This window comes from Callospermophilus lateralis, chromosome 1 (genome assembly GCF_048772815.1).
Source record: "Callospermophilus lateralis isolate mCalLat2 chromosome 1, mCalLat2.hap1, whole genome shotgun sequence".
NCBI classification, from domain to species: domain Eukaryota; kingdom Metazoa; phylum Chordata; class Mammalia; order Rodentia; family Sciuridae; genus Callospermophilus; species Callospermophilus lateralis.
In genome coordinates, this window is record NC_135305.1 from 221462874 (window position 1) to 221481678 (window position 18805).

At 62.0% G+C, this 18805-nt stretch overlaps 1 protein-coding gene across 1 annotated transcript; it reads left to right on the forward strand.

Annotated features, from left to right (window-relative positions):
• Positions 1 to 356: 356 nt before the first annotated feature.
• Ndufa11 (NADH:ubiquinone oxidoreductase subunit A11) lies at positions 357 to 5814 on the forward strand. The gene is made up of 4 exons (XM_076871995.1): positions 357 to 553; positions 3696 to 3788; positions 4092 to 4214; positions 5629 to 5814. Exons 1-4 carry the CDS (start codon positions 457 to 459, stop codon positions 5739 to 5741), a joined length of 426 nt encoding a protein of 141 aa, XP_076728110.1. The 5' UTR covers positions 357 to 456; the 3' UTR covers positions 5742 to 5814.
• Positions 5815 to 18805: the final 12991 nt, after the last annotated feature.

An 18805-nucleotide genomic window follows, 5' to 3' on the forward strand; every position in this document is an offset into this window, starting at 1 on the left:
GCCACATCCCAAAGTTTAGCGGCACCCGGTTCAGACTCCTGTTTGGATATTGGTCACAGGGCATGACAACGTCCCATACAGATTCGGGCGCTAAGAGGGGCCACATACCTAGTCCGTACGTGGCGGTAGACCTAGCTCCCGTCAGTCTGCCCTGTAGAATAGACCCCACCTCCAGGAGTAAACCATCCCTAACCTAAGACTCCCTGAGCCGGGAATAGCTCCCCCTCTGTCAATCGACCCTGCGTACTCGTGCTTTAGGCCAGGCCCGCCCCTTACGCATGCGCGCGACCCGTGTGCATGTCCGCGGAGCTCAATAAAGTTGCGCGCTTGTTGCCGGCCCCTCGGTCAGGGAGGTTGCGCGCACTTCCCCAGGAAGTCTCGCGAGAGTCGGCAGCGGCTGCCCTTGGGAGCGCGGAGCCCGCGGGGTCGGTGGTGTGGGCTCCGGGCTGCGCGGCCATGGCGCCGAGTCTTCTTCGACAGTTCTTGGACATTCCCGACGGCACCGAGTGCCACCGCAAAGCCTACGCCAGCACCGGTATCGGCGGCGCAGTGGGTGAGCGCCGGCCGGCCCCGGCAGCGGAGCGCGAGGGCGCAGGAGGTCACGGGGTCGCGGCGCCGCCCGAGGGTCCTGCGCGCCGGGCTCCCGCGGCCGCGCGGCTGGGGGACCTGGCGGGGTCGGAGGGCCCCGGGAGGTCGTGGCTCAGGTGACAAGCCGGGCACGGGGACCGCGGGCGAGGCGGGAGGGGTTGGTGGAGCCTTCTCCAGGCTCCGGGAGGCTGCGCAGTGAGACCGGGAGGGCTTCGAGGTCCCCTGTGAGACTCCATCGCGGGGCAGCCTTGAAGGGACTCGAGGAGGTCGTCACTGCGGTGTCGGGAGCGGTCCCAGAAGCCTGAGGACGCTCCGGGGTGCGATGAGGTCTTTGTAGGGTCAGGGGGTGATGGATGGTCAGGTGTGCCCGGGACTTCTGATGGGGCCACCCGTGGGATTCTAGGTGAGGTGGGCCGAGACACCCGCAGCCCTGTCATCCCAGTGCCCGCCCCTTGCCATGAGGGTTTCCCGGGCACCTTCTCCTTTCATTCTCTGCCCCGCTGGGAAGTAAGTGACTTGGGCAACCACCATCTCTTGGGCCTGGCAGGGTCTGAGACCCTCCTGGTCGCAGTTGGATTAGGGTGGCCCTAGGGAGGGCACTCCCGGACAGAAAGAGGCACTTTAACCACCCCTGAGCGTTTGGGAGCCCGGCTGCAAGGCCGGGTCTGCGGGTCCCCCTTGGAGGGATGGGGGTCCAGGAGGGGAAGTCATTCTGGCACATTCTTAAGGGGAGACGTGACATTAGGAAATGTCTGGAAGGACTTGGGGGGGGTGGTCATGTTTGAAGGGATGTGAAAGCAGGAGGGAGTCACTTGAGAGGCATTCTGGGCCTCTTCTTGGGGCGAGGCCGGATCCAGAGCTCCATGCCGGCCTCTTTGAGGAGATTTTGAGGGCAGTGGGCCTGGGGCTGTGGCTCAGTGGCAGAGCATGAGGCACCAGCTTTGATCCTCAGCATCACATAAAATAAATGAATGGAATGGGGGTGTTGTGTCCATCTACAACTAAAATATTAAAAAAAAAAAAAAGAAAAGTAGAGGGCCATGAAGAAGTGCGCATGCTCACACGCAGGAGTCCCTGAGCCTGATGTGGTGGGCACGGCTAGTGAGGGGACTCACTGGAGGGCACTTGGGGAGCAGCAAGAGAGAAACCTTGTCAGACATGCAGCACTGGGGAGTCACTGAGGGCGTCATTTGGGGGGTCACTAGCTCTGTGGGCACTACTCCCCTTCCGGTCCCACCCCCTTCATCTCCTGCCACCCTCATCCAAGGGTGGCCACTTGCTTCATGTGTGGCTTTCCTGGATGGAAGTCCCTGGATGGCACCTGTGGGCACAGCAGTCTGGGAGGGAAGGAGGTATATAGTAATTTGGTGAGTGGGTGACCCAATGGTGCATGTGGGAGGAGCAGCTCTAGGTGGGCACCTGTGGCATGCAGCAACCTCTTGTGCCTGACTGGAGGCACTGTGTGCGTGTTTCTGGGGGTCAAGAGGCTGGCAGCAGGCTGCAGGGGGGGTTTTGAAAGGAGGTTGAGGGCGGTGGAGAGATCTGGTCAGTAGAGATCCTCTTGTGCTTATAGGGGCTCCAGGAAGAGGGGTGGCAGGTCACCACAATGGGTGAATGATGGGAACAGGGTGATGGAGCAGTCTTGACCTCCAAAGGGTAAGCAGGGAGTCCTAGGTTACCTGCTATCTGGTAAGGGGCTTTGGAGGGGACTTAGGACGGTGGGCACTTGCTGTTTTCTCAGAAGTGGTCCATGGGCTAAAAGGTCCCTTGGCCAAGATCCATGCATGGGATAGGGACAGTAAGGTTCCCCAGGGGTCTCTTTGTGAGTGGTTTCTGGTTTTGTTGGGTTTTTTGTTTGTTTGGGGGGTTTTTTGGTACTGGCAATTGAACCCAGGGGCACTTAACCACTTAAGCCGCATCCTCAGCCCTTTTTTATATTTTATTTAGAGACAGGGTCTCCCTGTGTTGCTTAGGGCCTTGCTAAGTTGCTGAGGCTGGCTTTGAATTCAAATTCCTCCTGCTTCAGCCTCCCAAGCTGCTGGGATTAAAGGCATGTGCCCACAAGTGCCGCGCACCAGGCTTGTGAGTGGGTTTGGGAGCATCATTGAAACAGTGTTCCTCCTGCTGGGGGGGGCGAGAGGGTTATAAGACCCTGTGGCCAGCACAGACCAGATCAGGACTTGTGGCCTGTCCAGGGCAGTCCATTTTGTTGGGATATTCAGGCCCCAGGAGGTCCCTGTGGTGACTGGGCCGTGTCAGGAGGGCCACAGGGAGAGGAAGGAGGGATCTCCACCGAGCAGCTCCTGCCAGCAGATGGGGAGGCCGTGCTGGGCTGCTGGGTGGTCAGGAGCCAGTGACAGTCTGCCCACCCACCACAGAGGGAGGCCCAGGGCAGTGGGCAAAGCTGCCCATGCCTGCGAGGCTCTGATGGGCAGCTGGGCCAGCCAGAATGGACACTCCTCCCTCTTCACCGCCTGGCCCCCTTGAGCGTAGGAGTCAGCATCAGGGGCAGGAGGCTGGGGAGACAGTGAAGATGGAAAAGCTGACCTGAGTGGTGGGGCCAAGTGGGCGTGAGTGGCAGCTATGCCAGCTAGGTGCCAAGGACACACCTAGGCCCAAACCTCCAGTGGAGGGGGGGTCCCAGGAGTGGCAGGAGGGAGGCTTTAGCAGCCTCAGAGCTGAGCCACTGCCTGGGAGGCTTAGGTGGAGGCCCAGGGCCCACAGGAGAGTGGAGGCTTTGATGGGAGCTGGAGCTGGACCCAGGCGCCAAGACCTGCAGGGGGCGCTGCTGTGGCATCTCAGCTGGTGGCATGAAGCCCTGAAGCAGCCTCGCAACTCTTGAGGCCCCTGGTCCCACTCTTGTGTTCGCTTCATGGATGGTCCTGAATCTGCTGGCCAGTGCCCCACTAAGGGCCTGTATGGGTGGCAGGGACCCCACAGCTGAGCCAGCACTGGACAGGCTTTGAGAAAGGAGAGGCCTAGGGGCCAGGAGCGGGTGAGGATCCTCCAGCAGGCCACCTGAACCCTGGAGCCTAAGGTTGGTCAGGGGCTGCTTCTCATCACTGAGGAGACCAAGATCAACTGGCCTTCTTCCCTTTGTCCCACAGGCCTGATTTGGTCAGTCTACAGTGTCATACACCGTCCCCCGGACTCCGTCCTTGAAGGAGTGGCTCGGGCTGGACGATATACATTTACCGCAGGTGAGCAGGGGGGTTCTCCTGGCTGCCCTAGTGCCCAGCTCTTGCCCTCAGTCTGGGAGCATCTTCTACAACCGCCACTTCTCCCTGGCTCCCAGCCCAGTCCACAGTCCAAACCGTCGGGGGACACAGGGTGCTCCTCTGTCAGGGACATGGGTTGTGGTGGGGGTCCCAGGGACCAGCTGCAGTGCCAGGGTGGGAAGCTCCTGTGGGAAGCCGCCAGCTGGCAGGGAGCTTCCAGGAGTCTCTCATCATGCCCCCTCTGGACCTCCGACTGAGCACCTGCCCTCTGTGTGTCCCCGGCAGCCGCCATCGGGGCCGTGTTCGGCATCACCTCCTGCTTCAGCGCCCAGGTCCGCGGGAAGCCTGATGACCCCCTGAACTACTTCCTAGGCGGCTGTGCCGGAGGCCTGACCCTGGGAGCTCGTAGTGAGTACCCCACCCGCCCTGCGCCCCAGCACAGGACCCCTGCCCCAGCTGACCCTATTCTCTATTCTGACCCGGACAAGAGCCCGGGGAGCCAGGTGTGCAGAACACTGCCTGGGCACAGGGAGGTCACCACAGAGACACCTCTGATCTCTTGGGCCAGCCAGCAGTGATAGATGCTGCTGCGCAAGCCCCCTTGGCCTCATGCCACCTGCCCCAACCCCTGCCTCCCTCCACCCTCTGCTCCAGCCACACAGTCTCCTCACTGTGCCCCCAACACACAAGGTTCAGTCCTGCCCCAGGGCTTTGCACAGCTGCACTCTGCCTGGAATGTCATCCCCCCGAGATGTTAGTGTTGGTCCCCAATCACCATCCCAACGATCCTCTGTACAGTCCACCCCTGATATTCCCACTCCACGTCCCGTCTGTCATGTCTTGTTAGAGGACACAGGTCACTAATTATCTCCACCATTGACCCGTGAGCAGCTTAGATGAGATGGCCCTGCACTGCCCCTATGCCCCCCACAGCACCCAGGAACGTGCAGGCCCAGGGTCCACAGGGAGCTGCTCTCAGCCCACTGCACAGATACAGGAACTAGGGTCGGGGGCCTTCCTGCAGCCAGCAGAGGCGGTGGCCCTGGGGGAGGCAGGCCAGGCCCCAGGGCAGCCCCGCGCAGCAGAGTCACCTGGCATAGGTCCAGTGCTGTTTCCTGCCCCTCCCCACCACCCCAGCCCTGTGTGCCCCTGCCTCAGGGTCACAGGAGGGGAAATGAAGCCACCATGCCTGGCACCCGTTCTTGCCTGGCGTGTGGCAAGGGCTCTGGTGGTCGCCGCATTTGTGTCAACACCATGGGGAGGACACTGGGAATGGTGGCCACACCTACAATCCCAGCAACTTGGCAGGCTCAGGCAGGAAGGTGCCAAGTTCTAGGCCAGCCTCAGCAACTTAGCAAGACCCTGTCTCAAAGAAAAAATTAAAAGGGCTGGGACGTGCTCAGTGATTAAAGTGCCCCAGGTTCCATGTCCCAACACAGAGCCCAGCCCTGCCCCAGGCCAGCCTCCCTGAGTCCCAGCAGGTTTTTGGTTGGCAGGACATGCCCTCTCCTCGGCCAGCCCCTGTGGCTTTGGGGTAAGCAGGGCACTTCCTGTTCAGCCATACACCTGTGATGCCGAGACACCCCACAGTGTCACTGCTGCCTAGTGTTTCCCAAGCCCAGAGCCTGGGTGGCACTGTGTCCCTGGAGCCGTTGGTGTGGAGCTCAGTGAGGACCCAGCCTGGACCTGCACCTGCTGGGGGTTGGGCTGCTGCCCCAGAGCAGCCCAGCTCTGGCTGGGCCCCCTGAAGCTCAAGTCCAGCCCTCAGGTGGGGCCAAGGCGTCCTGGGCACAGTGTGCCTGATGTCACCTCTTCCTTGCAGCTCACAACTATGGGATTGCTGCTGCTGGATGCGTGTACATGGGCACGGCGGCTGCCCTGTTCAAGATGGGCCAGCTGGAGGGGTGGGAGCTGTTTCCAAAACCCAAGGTGTGAGCCCTGCTGCTCCCCGGATGCCAGGCAGGGCCAGATGTGCCCCGAAATAAATTCCACGTATGTGTGTGTACAAGTGTCCTGGGGGCTGAGCGGTGTCTCAGCGGTGTCTTCACAGCCAGCAAGGGGGCTGGGCAGGTCCCGAGGCAGGAAGAAGGGAGATAAGGCTGGGCACAGGCCTCGGCCTGCGACCTGGCTCTGGGCTTGGGAGGGAGTGGAGAGGGGAACCCCCACATGGTCCACCCACTGTCCTGGCTATAGGTGTGTCTCTGCTAGGCCAAGGGCACCAGTCTGGCCTTGCAGAACTGGGGGGCGGGGGCATCACACTAGGGCTACAGGGAGCCAGGAGACGAGGCTTGGCAGGGACGCACCTGTTGCCAGGCCGCAGCCTGTCCCCAGGGAACAGGAGCCTCCCAGGACCCCAGGGAGTGGAACCAGACCCAGCCGCCCACAGCCCTTCCTCAGCTCTGGCCACCACCCTGCAGGCCATGGGCCATCTCTCCAGGACACTCCCCAAAGTCAGCAGCTTGTGGAAAACATGCTTGGGCCCCACGCGCAGCCCTCTCCAAACTCCTGGGCATCGGAGCGGAGAGCCCTGGACAGCCCTGCCCAGGACCCAGTGGCCTGGCCAGGTGAGGGGCTGGTGGCAATGACACGGAAAGCACCAACATCTTTGCCAGCCCTGCTCACCAGCTGTCAGGCTGAGTGATTTAGGTGGCCCCGGAATGCTGGCGACGCCCGGCCCTGGCCCGCGGCTCCTTCCCCAGAACTGGCGTGGAGCTTCCTGGCAGGGAGGAGGCACAGGCTGCAGCACGCCGGGAATCTCGGCTCTGGCCCCATCCAGGGGAGCGGGGCCCTGCGCCTGGTGGCCAGGGACAGCAGGAATGGGCAGGGAGCCACAGCCCTCATCCTGCGGGCCAGAGCTCTCCATCCACCTCGGGGAAAAGCTATGGGGGGGCTGTCCCCCTTGCCATGGCCACACCTATCCAGCGACTCCAGGTGCCTTCCTCAGCCCCTGCCCTGCTGACCTCCCCACTGCCTCTTGCCCTCCCTGGACTTATGTCCAGTTGTCACGAGTGCTGGCTCCCAGGGGACCAGACGCCAGCTTGGCTTGTGTCCAGGAGTGGGTGCCTGAACCTGGGCTTGGGGCTCCCTGGGAAAGGATGGAGACACCCGGTGGGCAGAGAGGGACCAGGAGCCTGTTCAGAGAGGGCTGAATTCGAATCCCACCCTCGACTCTCGCTCCACCCTGGACCGGGCCTCGGCCATGGCCAGCACTTGGCCACCTCCTTGGAGACAGCTCCCCTGCAGATCCATCCACCACCACCCCGCCCCCCGGGCCCTGGCCTGGACTGTCCCCACCACAGCCAGCAGGGGGCAGAGCTCGCCTCCGCTTAGCCGGAGGGGCAGCAAGGTCCCCTTAGCTCCACGATGGACAGTGAAGAGCGTCCTTTCCCTGCTTGGCACCCACAGGGACAGGCTCCTTTCTAGCAAGCTCTGCCCAGGCCTCACCCACCTGCAGGCCCCTCCCCAGCCATCGTCTCAGGACCTGTCACAGGCGCCAGCCAAGACGCAGGGCGGGAGGAGGGGGAACCCCATCCCCCCTCCCAGCCTCAGGTGCCCCCCTGTTTGGGGAGTGGTGGCCAGACCTGGGCTCTGCTCGCCGCCCACCCAGCCCTCTCTAGGCTGGCCGCCAGTTCCGGAGTGTGTCTGCCAGGCCCCCCAGAAGGGGGCAGGAGGGGGAGGTTGCTCATGGGGCTCCAGGGAGCCCCAAAACCAAGGCCCCCTAGCCCATAAACATTTGCAGGACTGTGAGGGCTGACGTCATCCCTGCCCCCCACACAGGGCTCATGGGGAGGCCCTGTCTGGATACCCCACTTCCCCCTTCCTGCAGAAGCCCCCGTTTGGGGCAGCAGGGAGCCCTCCAGAGACTGCTCCTAGCTGGACATAGCCCCTGGCTCCAGGTCACCAGGAGGAGGACAGGCTGAGCAGCAGCCTCCCTGGGAGTCAAGGAGGGCTTCCTGGAAGGGGAGGGCATGAAAGGGAGACCCAAGGTGTGCCCAAGGGCAAGGGTCTCCGTGACAGGCAGAGCCAGTGAGCAGTTGGGGGCTTCTGGGCCAAGGACAGGTATTTGGGGCCCATAGGGTAAAGCACACACTCCCCAGGAACCCATCCTGGGGACAGGTCCCCCACAGGCACGGGTGTGAGAGAATGTTGGCCCAGGGCCTCTGAGTTCTTGTGAACAAAGATGGGAGCAGACAAGTCGGGAGGGGCACTCCAGGACCTGCACCCACAGGTGGGCGCTGCGGAGGGGAGCCCCAGGCCAGGGAGGAGGTCCTCCCCCCCCTTGACTGGCTTTAGTTGTGGCTGGAAACTTGATGGTTGTCTTTGAAAGACTTCCAAGGGGCCGAGCCATCGCAAGCAAGATGGCCTCCACAGATGCCTTGGAAAGTTCCGTGGAATCTAGGTGCAGTGGCGGGCATATGCCTGTCGTCCCAGTGGCTCAGGAGGCTGAGGCAGGAGGATGGCAAGTTCAAGGCCAGCCTCAGCAACTTACTGAGACCCTGTCTCAAAATTTAAAATAAAAAGGGCTGATGGTGGCAGTGGGAGCAGCCCTGGGAAATGGTCAGGGGCCAGAGTCTGATGAGAAGGCCTCCGAGGGCTGCTGACCTCCACTCCAAGAGCCCTGCCTTCAGAGTCTGCCCAGATGTGCCCCTTGCCAGCCCCCCTCATTCCACACTGGGAGCAGCGAAGCCACCCTGTCCTAGGGATCCCACCTCCACACACATGTCCTGCCCACAGCAGCCAAAGGGCGCCTGGGAGCACCTGAGTCTCCTCACTCATGTTCCACAGCCCTCCACGCTTTGCCTAGGGTAAAAGCCCCAGCCTCCTCGGGCCCCATAAGGCCCTGCCCTCTGTCCCTGTGTAGTCAGCCCCTCACTGTAACAAACACCTGAGGCCATCCACCTAGGGTTTGCTTAGTCCCAGACGCCTCTGGGCCTGGGCTGGGGGCAAACTGATGGGGGGGGCGGGTTAGAGCTGAGTGCCTATCAGGCAGAGAGAAAAGGCAAGATCCCACACTCCCCTCTGAGGACACACCCCCAGTGACCTAGGGACCTCCCACTAGGCTTCACCTCCTAAAGGTCCACACCACCTCCCAGTAGCCCTGCGCTCCTCACTGCTCCTCCTCCTGGGCTCCATCCTGCCCCAGGGCCTTTGCACACATGGGTTCCCCAAAGGTCCCTACAGCTTCTCCCTCCTTACTTCCTTCAGTTCTCAGCTGAAACGTCACCTCTTCCCACCTGGTCAGCTAACTCCATGCCCCTTCACCTTCTCACGTTGTCCATGGCCCTTCACAGCTTCTGAATCTCCGTGAGCCAGTGTCTCCCTGAGGGCCAGGCTGGGCACACCCCCCAGCAGCGCTCAGAAATATGTGTGGCCTGAATGAATGAGTCACCAGGTGAGCAAAGGACAGGAGATTCACCTGGGGGCTGCAGCCTGCCTGCATCCCGCTTCCCCGTGGGGTGTGGACTGTGCTGGGCAGGAGGGAAGCCGTCCACACTGGGTCTCAGGATCAGGACCTACATGTGAGTCTTCCTGAGCAGCTGCCTGTGCCAGGCCTGGTCGCTGCTGGGGCCATGGAGCAGTGAGGGCGCCGCCCTTTCCTGAGCTCCAGGCCAGTGCTGGGGCCAGGAGTAACAGCAAGCAGAAGGAATCCGCAGGCCAGCCTCGCCCCTGGGGACCCGGGGACCCAGGGGCGCAGGAGGGGGCCACAGAGGGGGCGGGGGGTGACTGCTCCGGGAGGCTGGCGGGGCGCTGGAGTGCCCAAGTCAGCAGCAGCCACTGGCTGGCCACCTTCCCGGAGAAGCACTTCCCTTGCCCTGGCAGCACTGCCGCCCTGGCAGCACTGCCCCCCCGGCACCCCAGAAGGTGCTCAGCAGGGGCTCCCCAAGTGCCCGGCAGAGTAGGGGTGCACTGGAAGTAGAGGGGGCCGAGGGAGGGTAAGAGAGGGGCCGGGTGCTTCCACCTGCTCGGCAGACCCCGTCTCAGCGCCCAGAGCCAGCCTAGTTGTGGCTTTGAGGGACTGGAAGTGAGGGACCAGGATTTGCTGACCCTTGTCCTGCCTGGCTGGACATGGAGGCTGGAAACCTGGCATCTCCCGCTCGGTTCCCTGGTCACAGGCTATGTTGGGGGGTCCTGCCCTCCACCATGCGGCCAGCGCAATGGTTTCATTAATGAGGTTCTTGGCATAAAAGTTAGCTAGCAGAGATCGAAATAAACACACAGACCTGTTACCTTTTTCTATGACCAGGTCCGAGACGGCTCCCCTCTCTGGCTCCCTCCTCTAACCGCCCGGCAGGGCAGCAAGGATTACTCGGGGCTAGCAGGAGAGAGAGAGCACGCCAGGGAGTAGCCTTTTTATTGGGGAGCAAGAAACTCAGGGGAGAATTCCATCCAATGAAGGTTGAAGGGGGGCTGCACTCCAAGGTCAGGGTCAGTGATTGGGCCCCCGGGGTCAGTGGTCAGTCACACCCCCACACGGACGGGCTCTCTCAACAGGAGAGGGCCGGGGAAGCTCCGACACAGCCAGAAGCCTCAGACCCTGACCAGGAGTCACCCAGTCACATGTGAGAATGGCTCCCGACACTGCCCACACTAGGGACACCCCCAGAGAACCACTTTGCCTTGGGACACCTCCAGTCACCACCTCCGCTCCATGGTCCCCCTTGGAGTGGGCCCCCAGCCCGGCCACTGGTGCGCAAGGGTCCTTTGTTGGAGCCAGTCAAGTTGGAGGCTGGGTGGTCTCGGCTGCAGCCTCCAGGGCTCAGCCAGGCCACTCCCGTCCAGTCCCCAGCCCAGCCCACGTCTCATTCCAGGAGCCCCCTCCCGAGAGGGAGGGGGTGAGTCAGGTGGGGGCAGGCCCTGGGGCCCCGTGCAGCCAGGCAGGGGCTGCGCAGGGCTGGCCTGGCCGGGAAGCTTTCCCCCTGCGGTCCCTTACTGTGCCCTTATTTCCACAGCCGTCTTTCTAAAATCCATTGTATACTTTATTGTTTCAACAGGTAAAACCAATTTGGGCCATTCAAAGGATGCCCGAGGGTGTTGGGGTAGATCTCAGCCACCCCACCGCCCACCACCCGCGGAGGCCCCCAGCAGTGTCCAGTTTCTCCTTTCAGGGAGACCAGACCCAAACACGCATGTCTGTTTCTTTCTTTTCCCCACAGAGACCGTATCACACTCGGGGCCTGAGGTGCTCTGTCTGCCCCTCTTAACAGCAGGGCTGGCTCCTTCCTTCTAACCAAGGGCTTCCCACTCTTTTAGTGGCAGCATAGTATTCCACCATGTGGCACATCAGGGCAGAGTGGCTTCCTTGTTCCAGTCTTCCGCTGCCGCCCATCAGGCATGCAAGGAGCCGCCTGGTGAGTGTCGTCCTGCCCCTGGGGGAAGGTGCCATGCCCTCCTGAAGAGCCTCTTCCTTAGCAGACTTCCCTGTCTCCGAGCAGGTCTGGGTTTGCAGAGAATCCGGAGGCGCGGAGGGGTGTCCGCAGCCCCCCCTCCGGCAGCTCCACATCCTGCCTCAGGGGGGACGTCCACCACAGCTGAGGAGCCAGTGCGACACGTTATGGTTAGCTCAAGTCCTCAGTGTGACCCAGGGTCCCCTCAGAGGACGCGCAGAGAGTCTGCTGCCCAAAATCCCCTGGCTGGCCACGCCGCCCCTTCCGACCACACTCAGGGGCAGCCTCCGCTCTGCGGCCCGCGGGCTCCTTCCTGTGGTGCCAACAGCCCGCGCCATCCACCCAGAGGGGCAGGTGCTGCTTCCGTCTGGGCTACTATAAACACTGCGCAGGGTTTTGTGTGACATCAATTTTCTGCTCCTGCAGGTGACCTGAGGGCCGAGCTTCCCGGTGGTGGCGGAGAGAGGGTTTGGTTTGGTGACCCACTGCCTGGCTGCCGCTCGGAGTGGCCGCACCTTGGGCACCACCACCACCAGCAGCGGCTGGAGTCCCTGTAGCTCCACGTTGTCCCCAGACCTGGAGTGGGCACTGTCTTGGATTTGGGCCACTCTAATAGGTGCACAGTGGGATCTTGCTTTAATTTGCCTGATTTCTGTTGATCTGCGTCCTGGGTGCCAAGCACAGGTCCAGCGCCTTCTGTACCGCGTGACTTCTTTGCCATCTCAGTGTCTTTTGGGCTGGAAGAGAGGCATTAGTATCCATTTTACAGATGAGACAAACAGGGCTGAGAGAGGGACAGTCACTTATCCAAGGTCACACAGCAGACAGAGGTGGAGCTAGGGCCTCTGGCTGACACTGGAACACTTCTGCCTGCTGTGTGCTGGGCCCTGTGCTGGCCACTAGGACACAGTGATGGCGGAGACAGTCCTGGTCCACTCTCCTGAGGCTCACAGTCCAGTGGCCAGGCTGAGCAAGGCTGTGAAGGGGCCCCACAGCCAGAGGGGTCAGTCCGGGTGTCCACGAGACTTCGTGGAGAACGGGGGATAAAGCCTGAGTGGGAGCTTGCCCGAGGAGAACGCGGCGGCCCAGGGGAGGAAGAGGACGGAGGTGGCTCAGCAGAGAACGGGGAGGCCAGGAGCTCAGAGGTAGGTCCTGGCACGGTCACCAGGCCCCTCTTTGGGCTGAGCCCCGTGCCCCTAGAAGGCTCCCGTGCACCACGCCTGTCCCACCTGCCACCTGGGGAGCTGGGCACCGCCCTGCCCCTGCCCGGACGGGGTAGCCAGGAGGGCTGGAGCAGCCCCCTGCATCTGAGGTCATCGGCTCAGGACAACCCTGTCCCAGTGGGCATGGGTCAGGTAAAGGCCTCCAGAGGTGCTGTCCCCAATTGTCACTTCCAGGAGAAAGGAGATGGCAGGCTGGGCAGGTTAGGTCTGCTCTGCACTCCTGCCCCAGACTGGACACTCCCTGCCCAGGCCCACTCCTCTTGCCGGCCCCTCCAGCCTCGCTGCTCTCCGCCTCCACTCGCGAGGCCACCCTGTGGGGCCCCAGGTGCACAGCCCACTCTGTCCAGTGACCGTATGGACAATGAAGAGCGAGCCGGGACAGGGGACCCGAAGTAGCTGCAGACCTGGCGGGGTCGGGGGAGGCCCGAGCCCCGCGGCCCCTCCTGCTGGTCCCCCACAGTCACCCAGGGCCCTCGTGCCTCCTCCACCCCCGCTTCAGCACCTGCCCTCGCGGGGACCATCCCCACAGCCAAGGAATCCGACTTAGCAAACAGTAAGGGGCCAGCTCAGCTGGACTGGAAATGCCTGCTGGGGACAGCTGAGAGCCCTGCCCAGCGAGTCCCAGAGCACAGACGCTGCTTCCCACTGACCCCTCAGCGGGCCCCGCTCCCCCCACACTGGCTGACGTGTGCCCCCCATTTAGCTGCTGGATCTTGGGGCTCCTGGGGGAGGGCACCCAGGTGTGGGGCTGAGGCCATCCCTGCCGCTGGATCACGTCTTCATGCTTGGCCACCTGTGCGCCTGGACAGCTCCTTGACCTTCCTGGGCCCAGGCCAGGGTCTTTCGGGTCCCTGGCAGGTCGCGAGGCCAGCAGGCGTTTCTTGGGAAGTTGGACAGAAAAACCAGTCTCTGACATGCTGAGGGGAGGGCGAGAGGCCCCCTGCCCGCTCACCCCGTGCCCGTCACCTCCCTGCGGGAGCCTGGAGGGCAGCGTCCGGGTGGCCGTCCCAGCTCTGCCCCCTGAGCCGTGACTCGGCCAGTGGCTTTCTCTGAGCCTCGGCTCTGTCACCTGTGAAATGGGGGTGGGGGCACTGCCACAAGAGTGCGGCCCCAGGTCACTAGGCCGGTCGCCTGCCGCATCCCGCATCCCGAGCGCCCATGGACGAGGGTGCCCAGCCTCCCTCCTGGCCGGGGAGGGGCTGAGCGGGAACGGAGGCTAATTTTAGCCCTGATGACACCCCTGGCCGCCTGCCTTGTCCAAACATCCCCAGCCAAGCCCGAGGTTCAGAGCGGCCCCCTCCCGCCGGCCCGGCCCGACTTCCAAGGGGCCTCCTCGGCCAGAGCATTCCTTGCCTGTCCGCGCCTGCCGCAGGCCTCTGTCCAGGGTGGGGACACCTCACCTGGAGGTGCCTGTGAGGCAGGGGTCCACAGCGCCCCCCGGGCCTTCCTGCCGCCCAGCCCGCATCCCCGCGGGCCGCACTGCCTTTATGTGGCACCCACTGAGTGCCGGGACCCCTGGAGCCCAGGCCTCTGCCCCCTGAGCCTGACCCAGGCAGGCAGCGCGCAGGCGGATGGGGTCGGGGCTCCTCCCTTCCTCTCTTCCTGGGCTGCTGGCTCCTCCTCAGCGAGTGTGGCCCCCCCCCCCCCCCCCCGGGTGTCGGCCCACGTAGGAACAGAGCCCTCCTGTGGACATCCTGGTGGGGGAGACAGGCCGGGGACAATAGGCCAATACGCCTGGTTTATGAGCTGGGCAAATAATTCCAGGTGCTGTCTGTCCCTCTGTTCCTGTGTGTGTTTTGTTTGCACAGTTGGGGATGGAGCCCAGGCCTTCACACATGCTAGGCAAGCGCCTGCTGCTGAGCCGCACCGGCCTGTGCCGGTGCTAGGCAGTACTGCCTGCTGGGGAGCCAGCTAAAGCCAGGGTGGGCAGAGGCATGCTGTGGCGGACACCCTCTGAATTAAAATGATGCCAGAGGGGGACATTTGAGGGAGCCATCTGGGCAGTGGGGGCACAAGGGCTCTAGGGAGTACATGCAAAGGTCCTGGAGCATAAACCATAGGGGCACAGGCAGAGATGCCTCAGGATCCATGATTGTGCAGCTGAGGTCATTGGAGGCTTGGGAGGAACTGGAGCTGAGGATGGGCAATTTGCGGCCTGAAATTTCCACATCTGGCTCCAAGATCAAGTCCCCAGCACTCTCACCCTGCAGAACAGGGCTGCAGCTGCCTGGGAGCTGAGTGGTTGCAGGTGGGTTTCAACTGTAAATGAGGGCTTCCGGAACATTCTGAGAGCCTGGGTAGGGGAAATTGCCACTCTCCAGAGAACTATAATGGGACAGAGCTGGCGGGGCACATTCAGGACGCCCTCTACACATGGCATCTCCAGATGCTCCCCGCGGGGCCAAGCCTGGAGACCTCGTCACCAACATTCCTGGCTCTATTTTTTTTTTTTTTTTTTTTTTTTGCTGGTGGAGTGACAGGTGTCTCAGAAGACTTGAAAACATCCCCCCAAATCACACGGAAAAAAATACCCTTTTTAACCTCTTTTTCCCTACAGCTATTTTCTGTCTCACAGAATCCCTTCCCTGGTTTTTCTGATCCTCCCCGTCACATGCTCCCCAAAACCTTTCCAGAAAGAGAGAAAGGCCCTTTGTCCTGCGGCTCCCTGGAATCCTCTCCCGGCACCTACACGCTATTGTTTTTTCTCACACCGTTTTGCAATGGGCTTTTTTTCCAGTCGACAAAAGATGGCCCCACAGCTTTTATGTACAGAAATTGGAGAATGAAGCGTGTCCAGCCCCCGCCTCTTCACCCACCCGCCTGAAATTCAAGCCGAATGAACCCAGAACCCAGCGCGGCTGGGGTGCCAGGGGCAGGCAGACCCTGACGTGCCAGGGGGCCGGGGTGAGGAAAGGCCGGGGGCGGGTGGCAGGGGATGCCAGGTTTCTGTCACCTTGGGCGTCCCTGCTCCCCTTGCTCAGCAGCCCCCAGCACCACTTGAAGAGCAGGGGAGGCCAGAGAGAGCCAGGGACTCAGACCTGTGGGCTCCTGGCCCTGCCCACAATGTGCCCTGCAGAGAGGGTAGGCAAAGACCCTCACGAGCCTCAGAAGGACGATAGGGAAGCCGGTGTTGGTTCCATCTTGCTTGCAAGAAGCCTGGAGAAGTGCAGGGACTCGCGGGAGGTCACACAGCTGCAGGAGATCAAAGTCTGTTCCAAAGCTCTTAGGGTCCAGAGCTCTGAGGTCAGACGGGCCCTGGCTCCAGCCCACCTCCACCTCCACTCCATCCCTCCACCCAGGCTGCAGGTGAATCAGGACTGTAAAGGAGGACTTCCGGAACATTCCGGAACATTCTGGGCCTGGGGAATTGCCCAGGGAGACAGGGCTGGGGGCGGGTGGCAGAGTTCCAGGTGCTCTCTGAGCCTCTTCTCCCATCTTCCCTCAGGGAGGACCGCAAAGCCTTCAGTGGGCTGGGTGGGAGGATGGACGGGGCTCTGGGCAGGTGAGGGCCTGGGGCTGCAGTGCCTCAGCCCACAGCTGGTGACCCCGTAAGCCAGCCTCACCGGCTGTGGCCCAGGACCCACCTGTTTCCAGCCCTGTCCAAGGAGCGTGTGTTGCCTCAGTTGTCACCGTGGAGTGACAGGATGGCTGAGAGGGCAATGTGGGCAGAATCAGAGACCCCAATGCTCCCAGAACCCAGTTACCAGCGACCCAAATCTCTGCAATTGGGGCTCTGCTGGGTGCGGAGCCCAACCTGGGTTGGGGGCTCAGATTGGGTGGGTGCTTAGTTGGGGCTCAGGGCTCCTCCCAGGATCAAGGCAGGGCTGGCTGTGGCAGCCGACCTGGGAGCACGTTCCCTGTGCAGCAGGTCCTCACCCTTGGGCCCCGCCGGGCTGAGCCAGGTGCTGCGGGCCTGCGGAGGCTGGGCAGGGTTAGGGGCTGGAACACGGAAAATCGCTGTCAGACCCCAGGCCTGGCTGCTCCTGCCCCAGCCCATGCCTACCCGGGGCCTGGCGACGTATGGATGGATGTTGCTCCAGGGGACTCTAGGGGCTCGGGGTCCTGAGCGCAGGTGTGGGGACCCCCCAAGACAGCACCATCTGGCCGCAGGACAGAGAGCGGATCTGAACCGCAGCGCAGGAGGCAGGCACGGGGAGAGGCGGGCCCTGGGCTCCAGTCCGGGCCTGTCCCGGGCTCCCAGACAGAGACCTCCCGGCACCCTCCTGGCCTGGCCCAGGACAGGTGGAGCTCCCCGTGGCGCCTCGGGGGTGTCTGGAGGTGGCGCTGAGCACAGGGGAGGACCACGCTGCCCGGACCCCCGCTCGGTGGGAAGCTCATTCCTGTGGACAGCCGCAGTGGAGCCCGCAGGAGCCCCGCAACGCTCAGAGTGGGGAGTGGGAGTTCCGCACGAGCAGACCCTCGCCGCGTTCAGGTGCCAAAGGCAGCGCCTTGGCTGTTAGAAACCCGGAGGCCGCAGACTCCCAACCAGAGCGAGCCGCGAACCTGAGGCCAAAGTGCGCCTGCTCGGAGCCCAGCCCAGCGCCGCCCCTTCCCTGATTGGAGGAGCTCGGGCAGCCGGCTATGCGATTGGCTAATCCTAAGATGGGGGCGGAGCTGGGCCTGTAGCTCAGGGGCAGACACGTGCCTAGCGGAGCGGTTCGAGGCGCTGGCTGGGTCCTTCCCATCACAGAAATCATCATCATCATCATCACCATCATCATCATCATCATCAAAAGTTAAAGAAATAAAATAAAGGCACGCTGCCCTTCTACAACTCCAAAAAAACATTTTAAAGTGGGCGGGCAAAGGGAAGGGCTGTGGGGAGCCATTCTCCCACATGATTGGGCACCGCCCCGATGGGGTGGGAGGCGCTCTGGCCAAACTGTGTCCGAGCTTTCCCCACCCTCTCCAGGTGCAGAGCCTGTCCCTGCGGGGGTGTGACTGACCACTGGCCCTGAAGCCAATCACTGACCCTGACCTTGGAATGCTGCCCCCCTCGACCTTCATGGGATGGAATTCTCCCCTGAATTTCTTGGTCCCCAATAAAAGGCCACTCCCTGGCGTGCTCTGGCGCGCTCTCTCCTGCTGGCCCCGAGTGAGCCTTGCTGCCCCACCGGGTGGTTCCAGGCGGGAGCCAGAGAGGTGAGAGCCTTCTGGGCCCTGGTCTTAGAAAGGGTAGCTGAGTCTGTGTGTTTTATTTTGACCTCTTTATGAAACCCCATGCTGGTCGCCTGGTGGACAGGGCTATAGCTACAACCGCTAGGATGGGATCCAGTCCAGGCTGGATGCTGGGTTCCGAAGCGGACACCGATTTTCTGTTTTTCCAAACCCTCCCTTCTTCCTCTTGTGCTTTAATTCCATTTTGTCGTGCCCTTTGGGGTTGCCATCCGTCCTGGATATTCCAACTTTCTGAGGTGGAATCGCCCGTGGTAATGGGTTCTTCCCTTTAGCCCTCGGATGGCCACCCCGGGGTCAGGAGCACTGGGTGGGGTCCTTTCCCCTCAGTGAAGCTGCCTCCTCTCCAGGACATGGTGAAAACCACCTGCTGGGCCGGGACTGGAGAAGGGCAGAGTCCAGAGAGGAGTGGAGCTCACAGGAGTCACAGGGGTGGGGTGGGGGCGCAGCGGGTCTCCTTCCCTCGGAACAGACCTGTGACTGACGGCTCTGGGCGAGGCTTATGGGGAACCCCTGTGAAACCCCTTCCCTTGTGACCGCCCCATTTTGCTTACTTTGGGGAGGACTGTCACAAAGTACATCTCTAGTTACTCTAAAGGACCATTGTGGGGGCTGGGGCTGGGCTCAGCGGTAGCACGCTGCCTGGCCTGTGTGAGGCACTGGGTTCGAGTCTCGGCACCGCATATAAACAAATAAAAGTCTATCAACAACTAATTTTTTTAAAGGAACCTTGGCTTTTCTTTTAAATGCCCAGGTATGGCTGTACTTTGGTTATGCCCTCCTCCTGCCTGGAGTCCGAGACCAAGTGGGTCCAACTTGATCTTTTTTCTATCTGTTGTTAAGAGTCAGCTGAGCCACCTCAGAGATCACACTTGGAAATGAGTGAGAAGCCCCTTGGCTCCCTTAGCTTTCCTCTACCAGTTGTGCCACCTGCCTGGATGGGTCAAGGTCTTGCTGACCACACGTGGCTTCCCTTGGAAGCATCAAGGACGTTTCCCTCTCCAGTGACCTTCCTCTCTGCAGAATGGGCACTGATGGCCTTCCTGTTTTCCAGGGTCCTTTCAGTCCTCCTAATCGGGAGGTCAGGTGGCTCACCAGAGATGCAGGGCCCTTAGAGGGGTCCCGTCCTTCCTTGGGTCCTGGCTGACCTTAGAGGACAAGGGCCAAAATACTGGCTACTTTTTCCTTGGCCCTTTTACTTCCTTGTCTTTGGTTC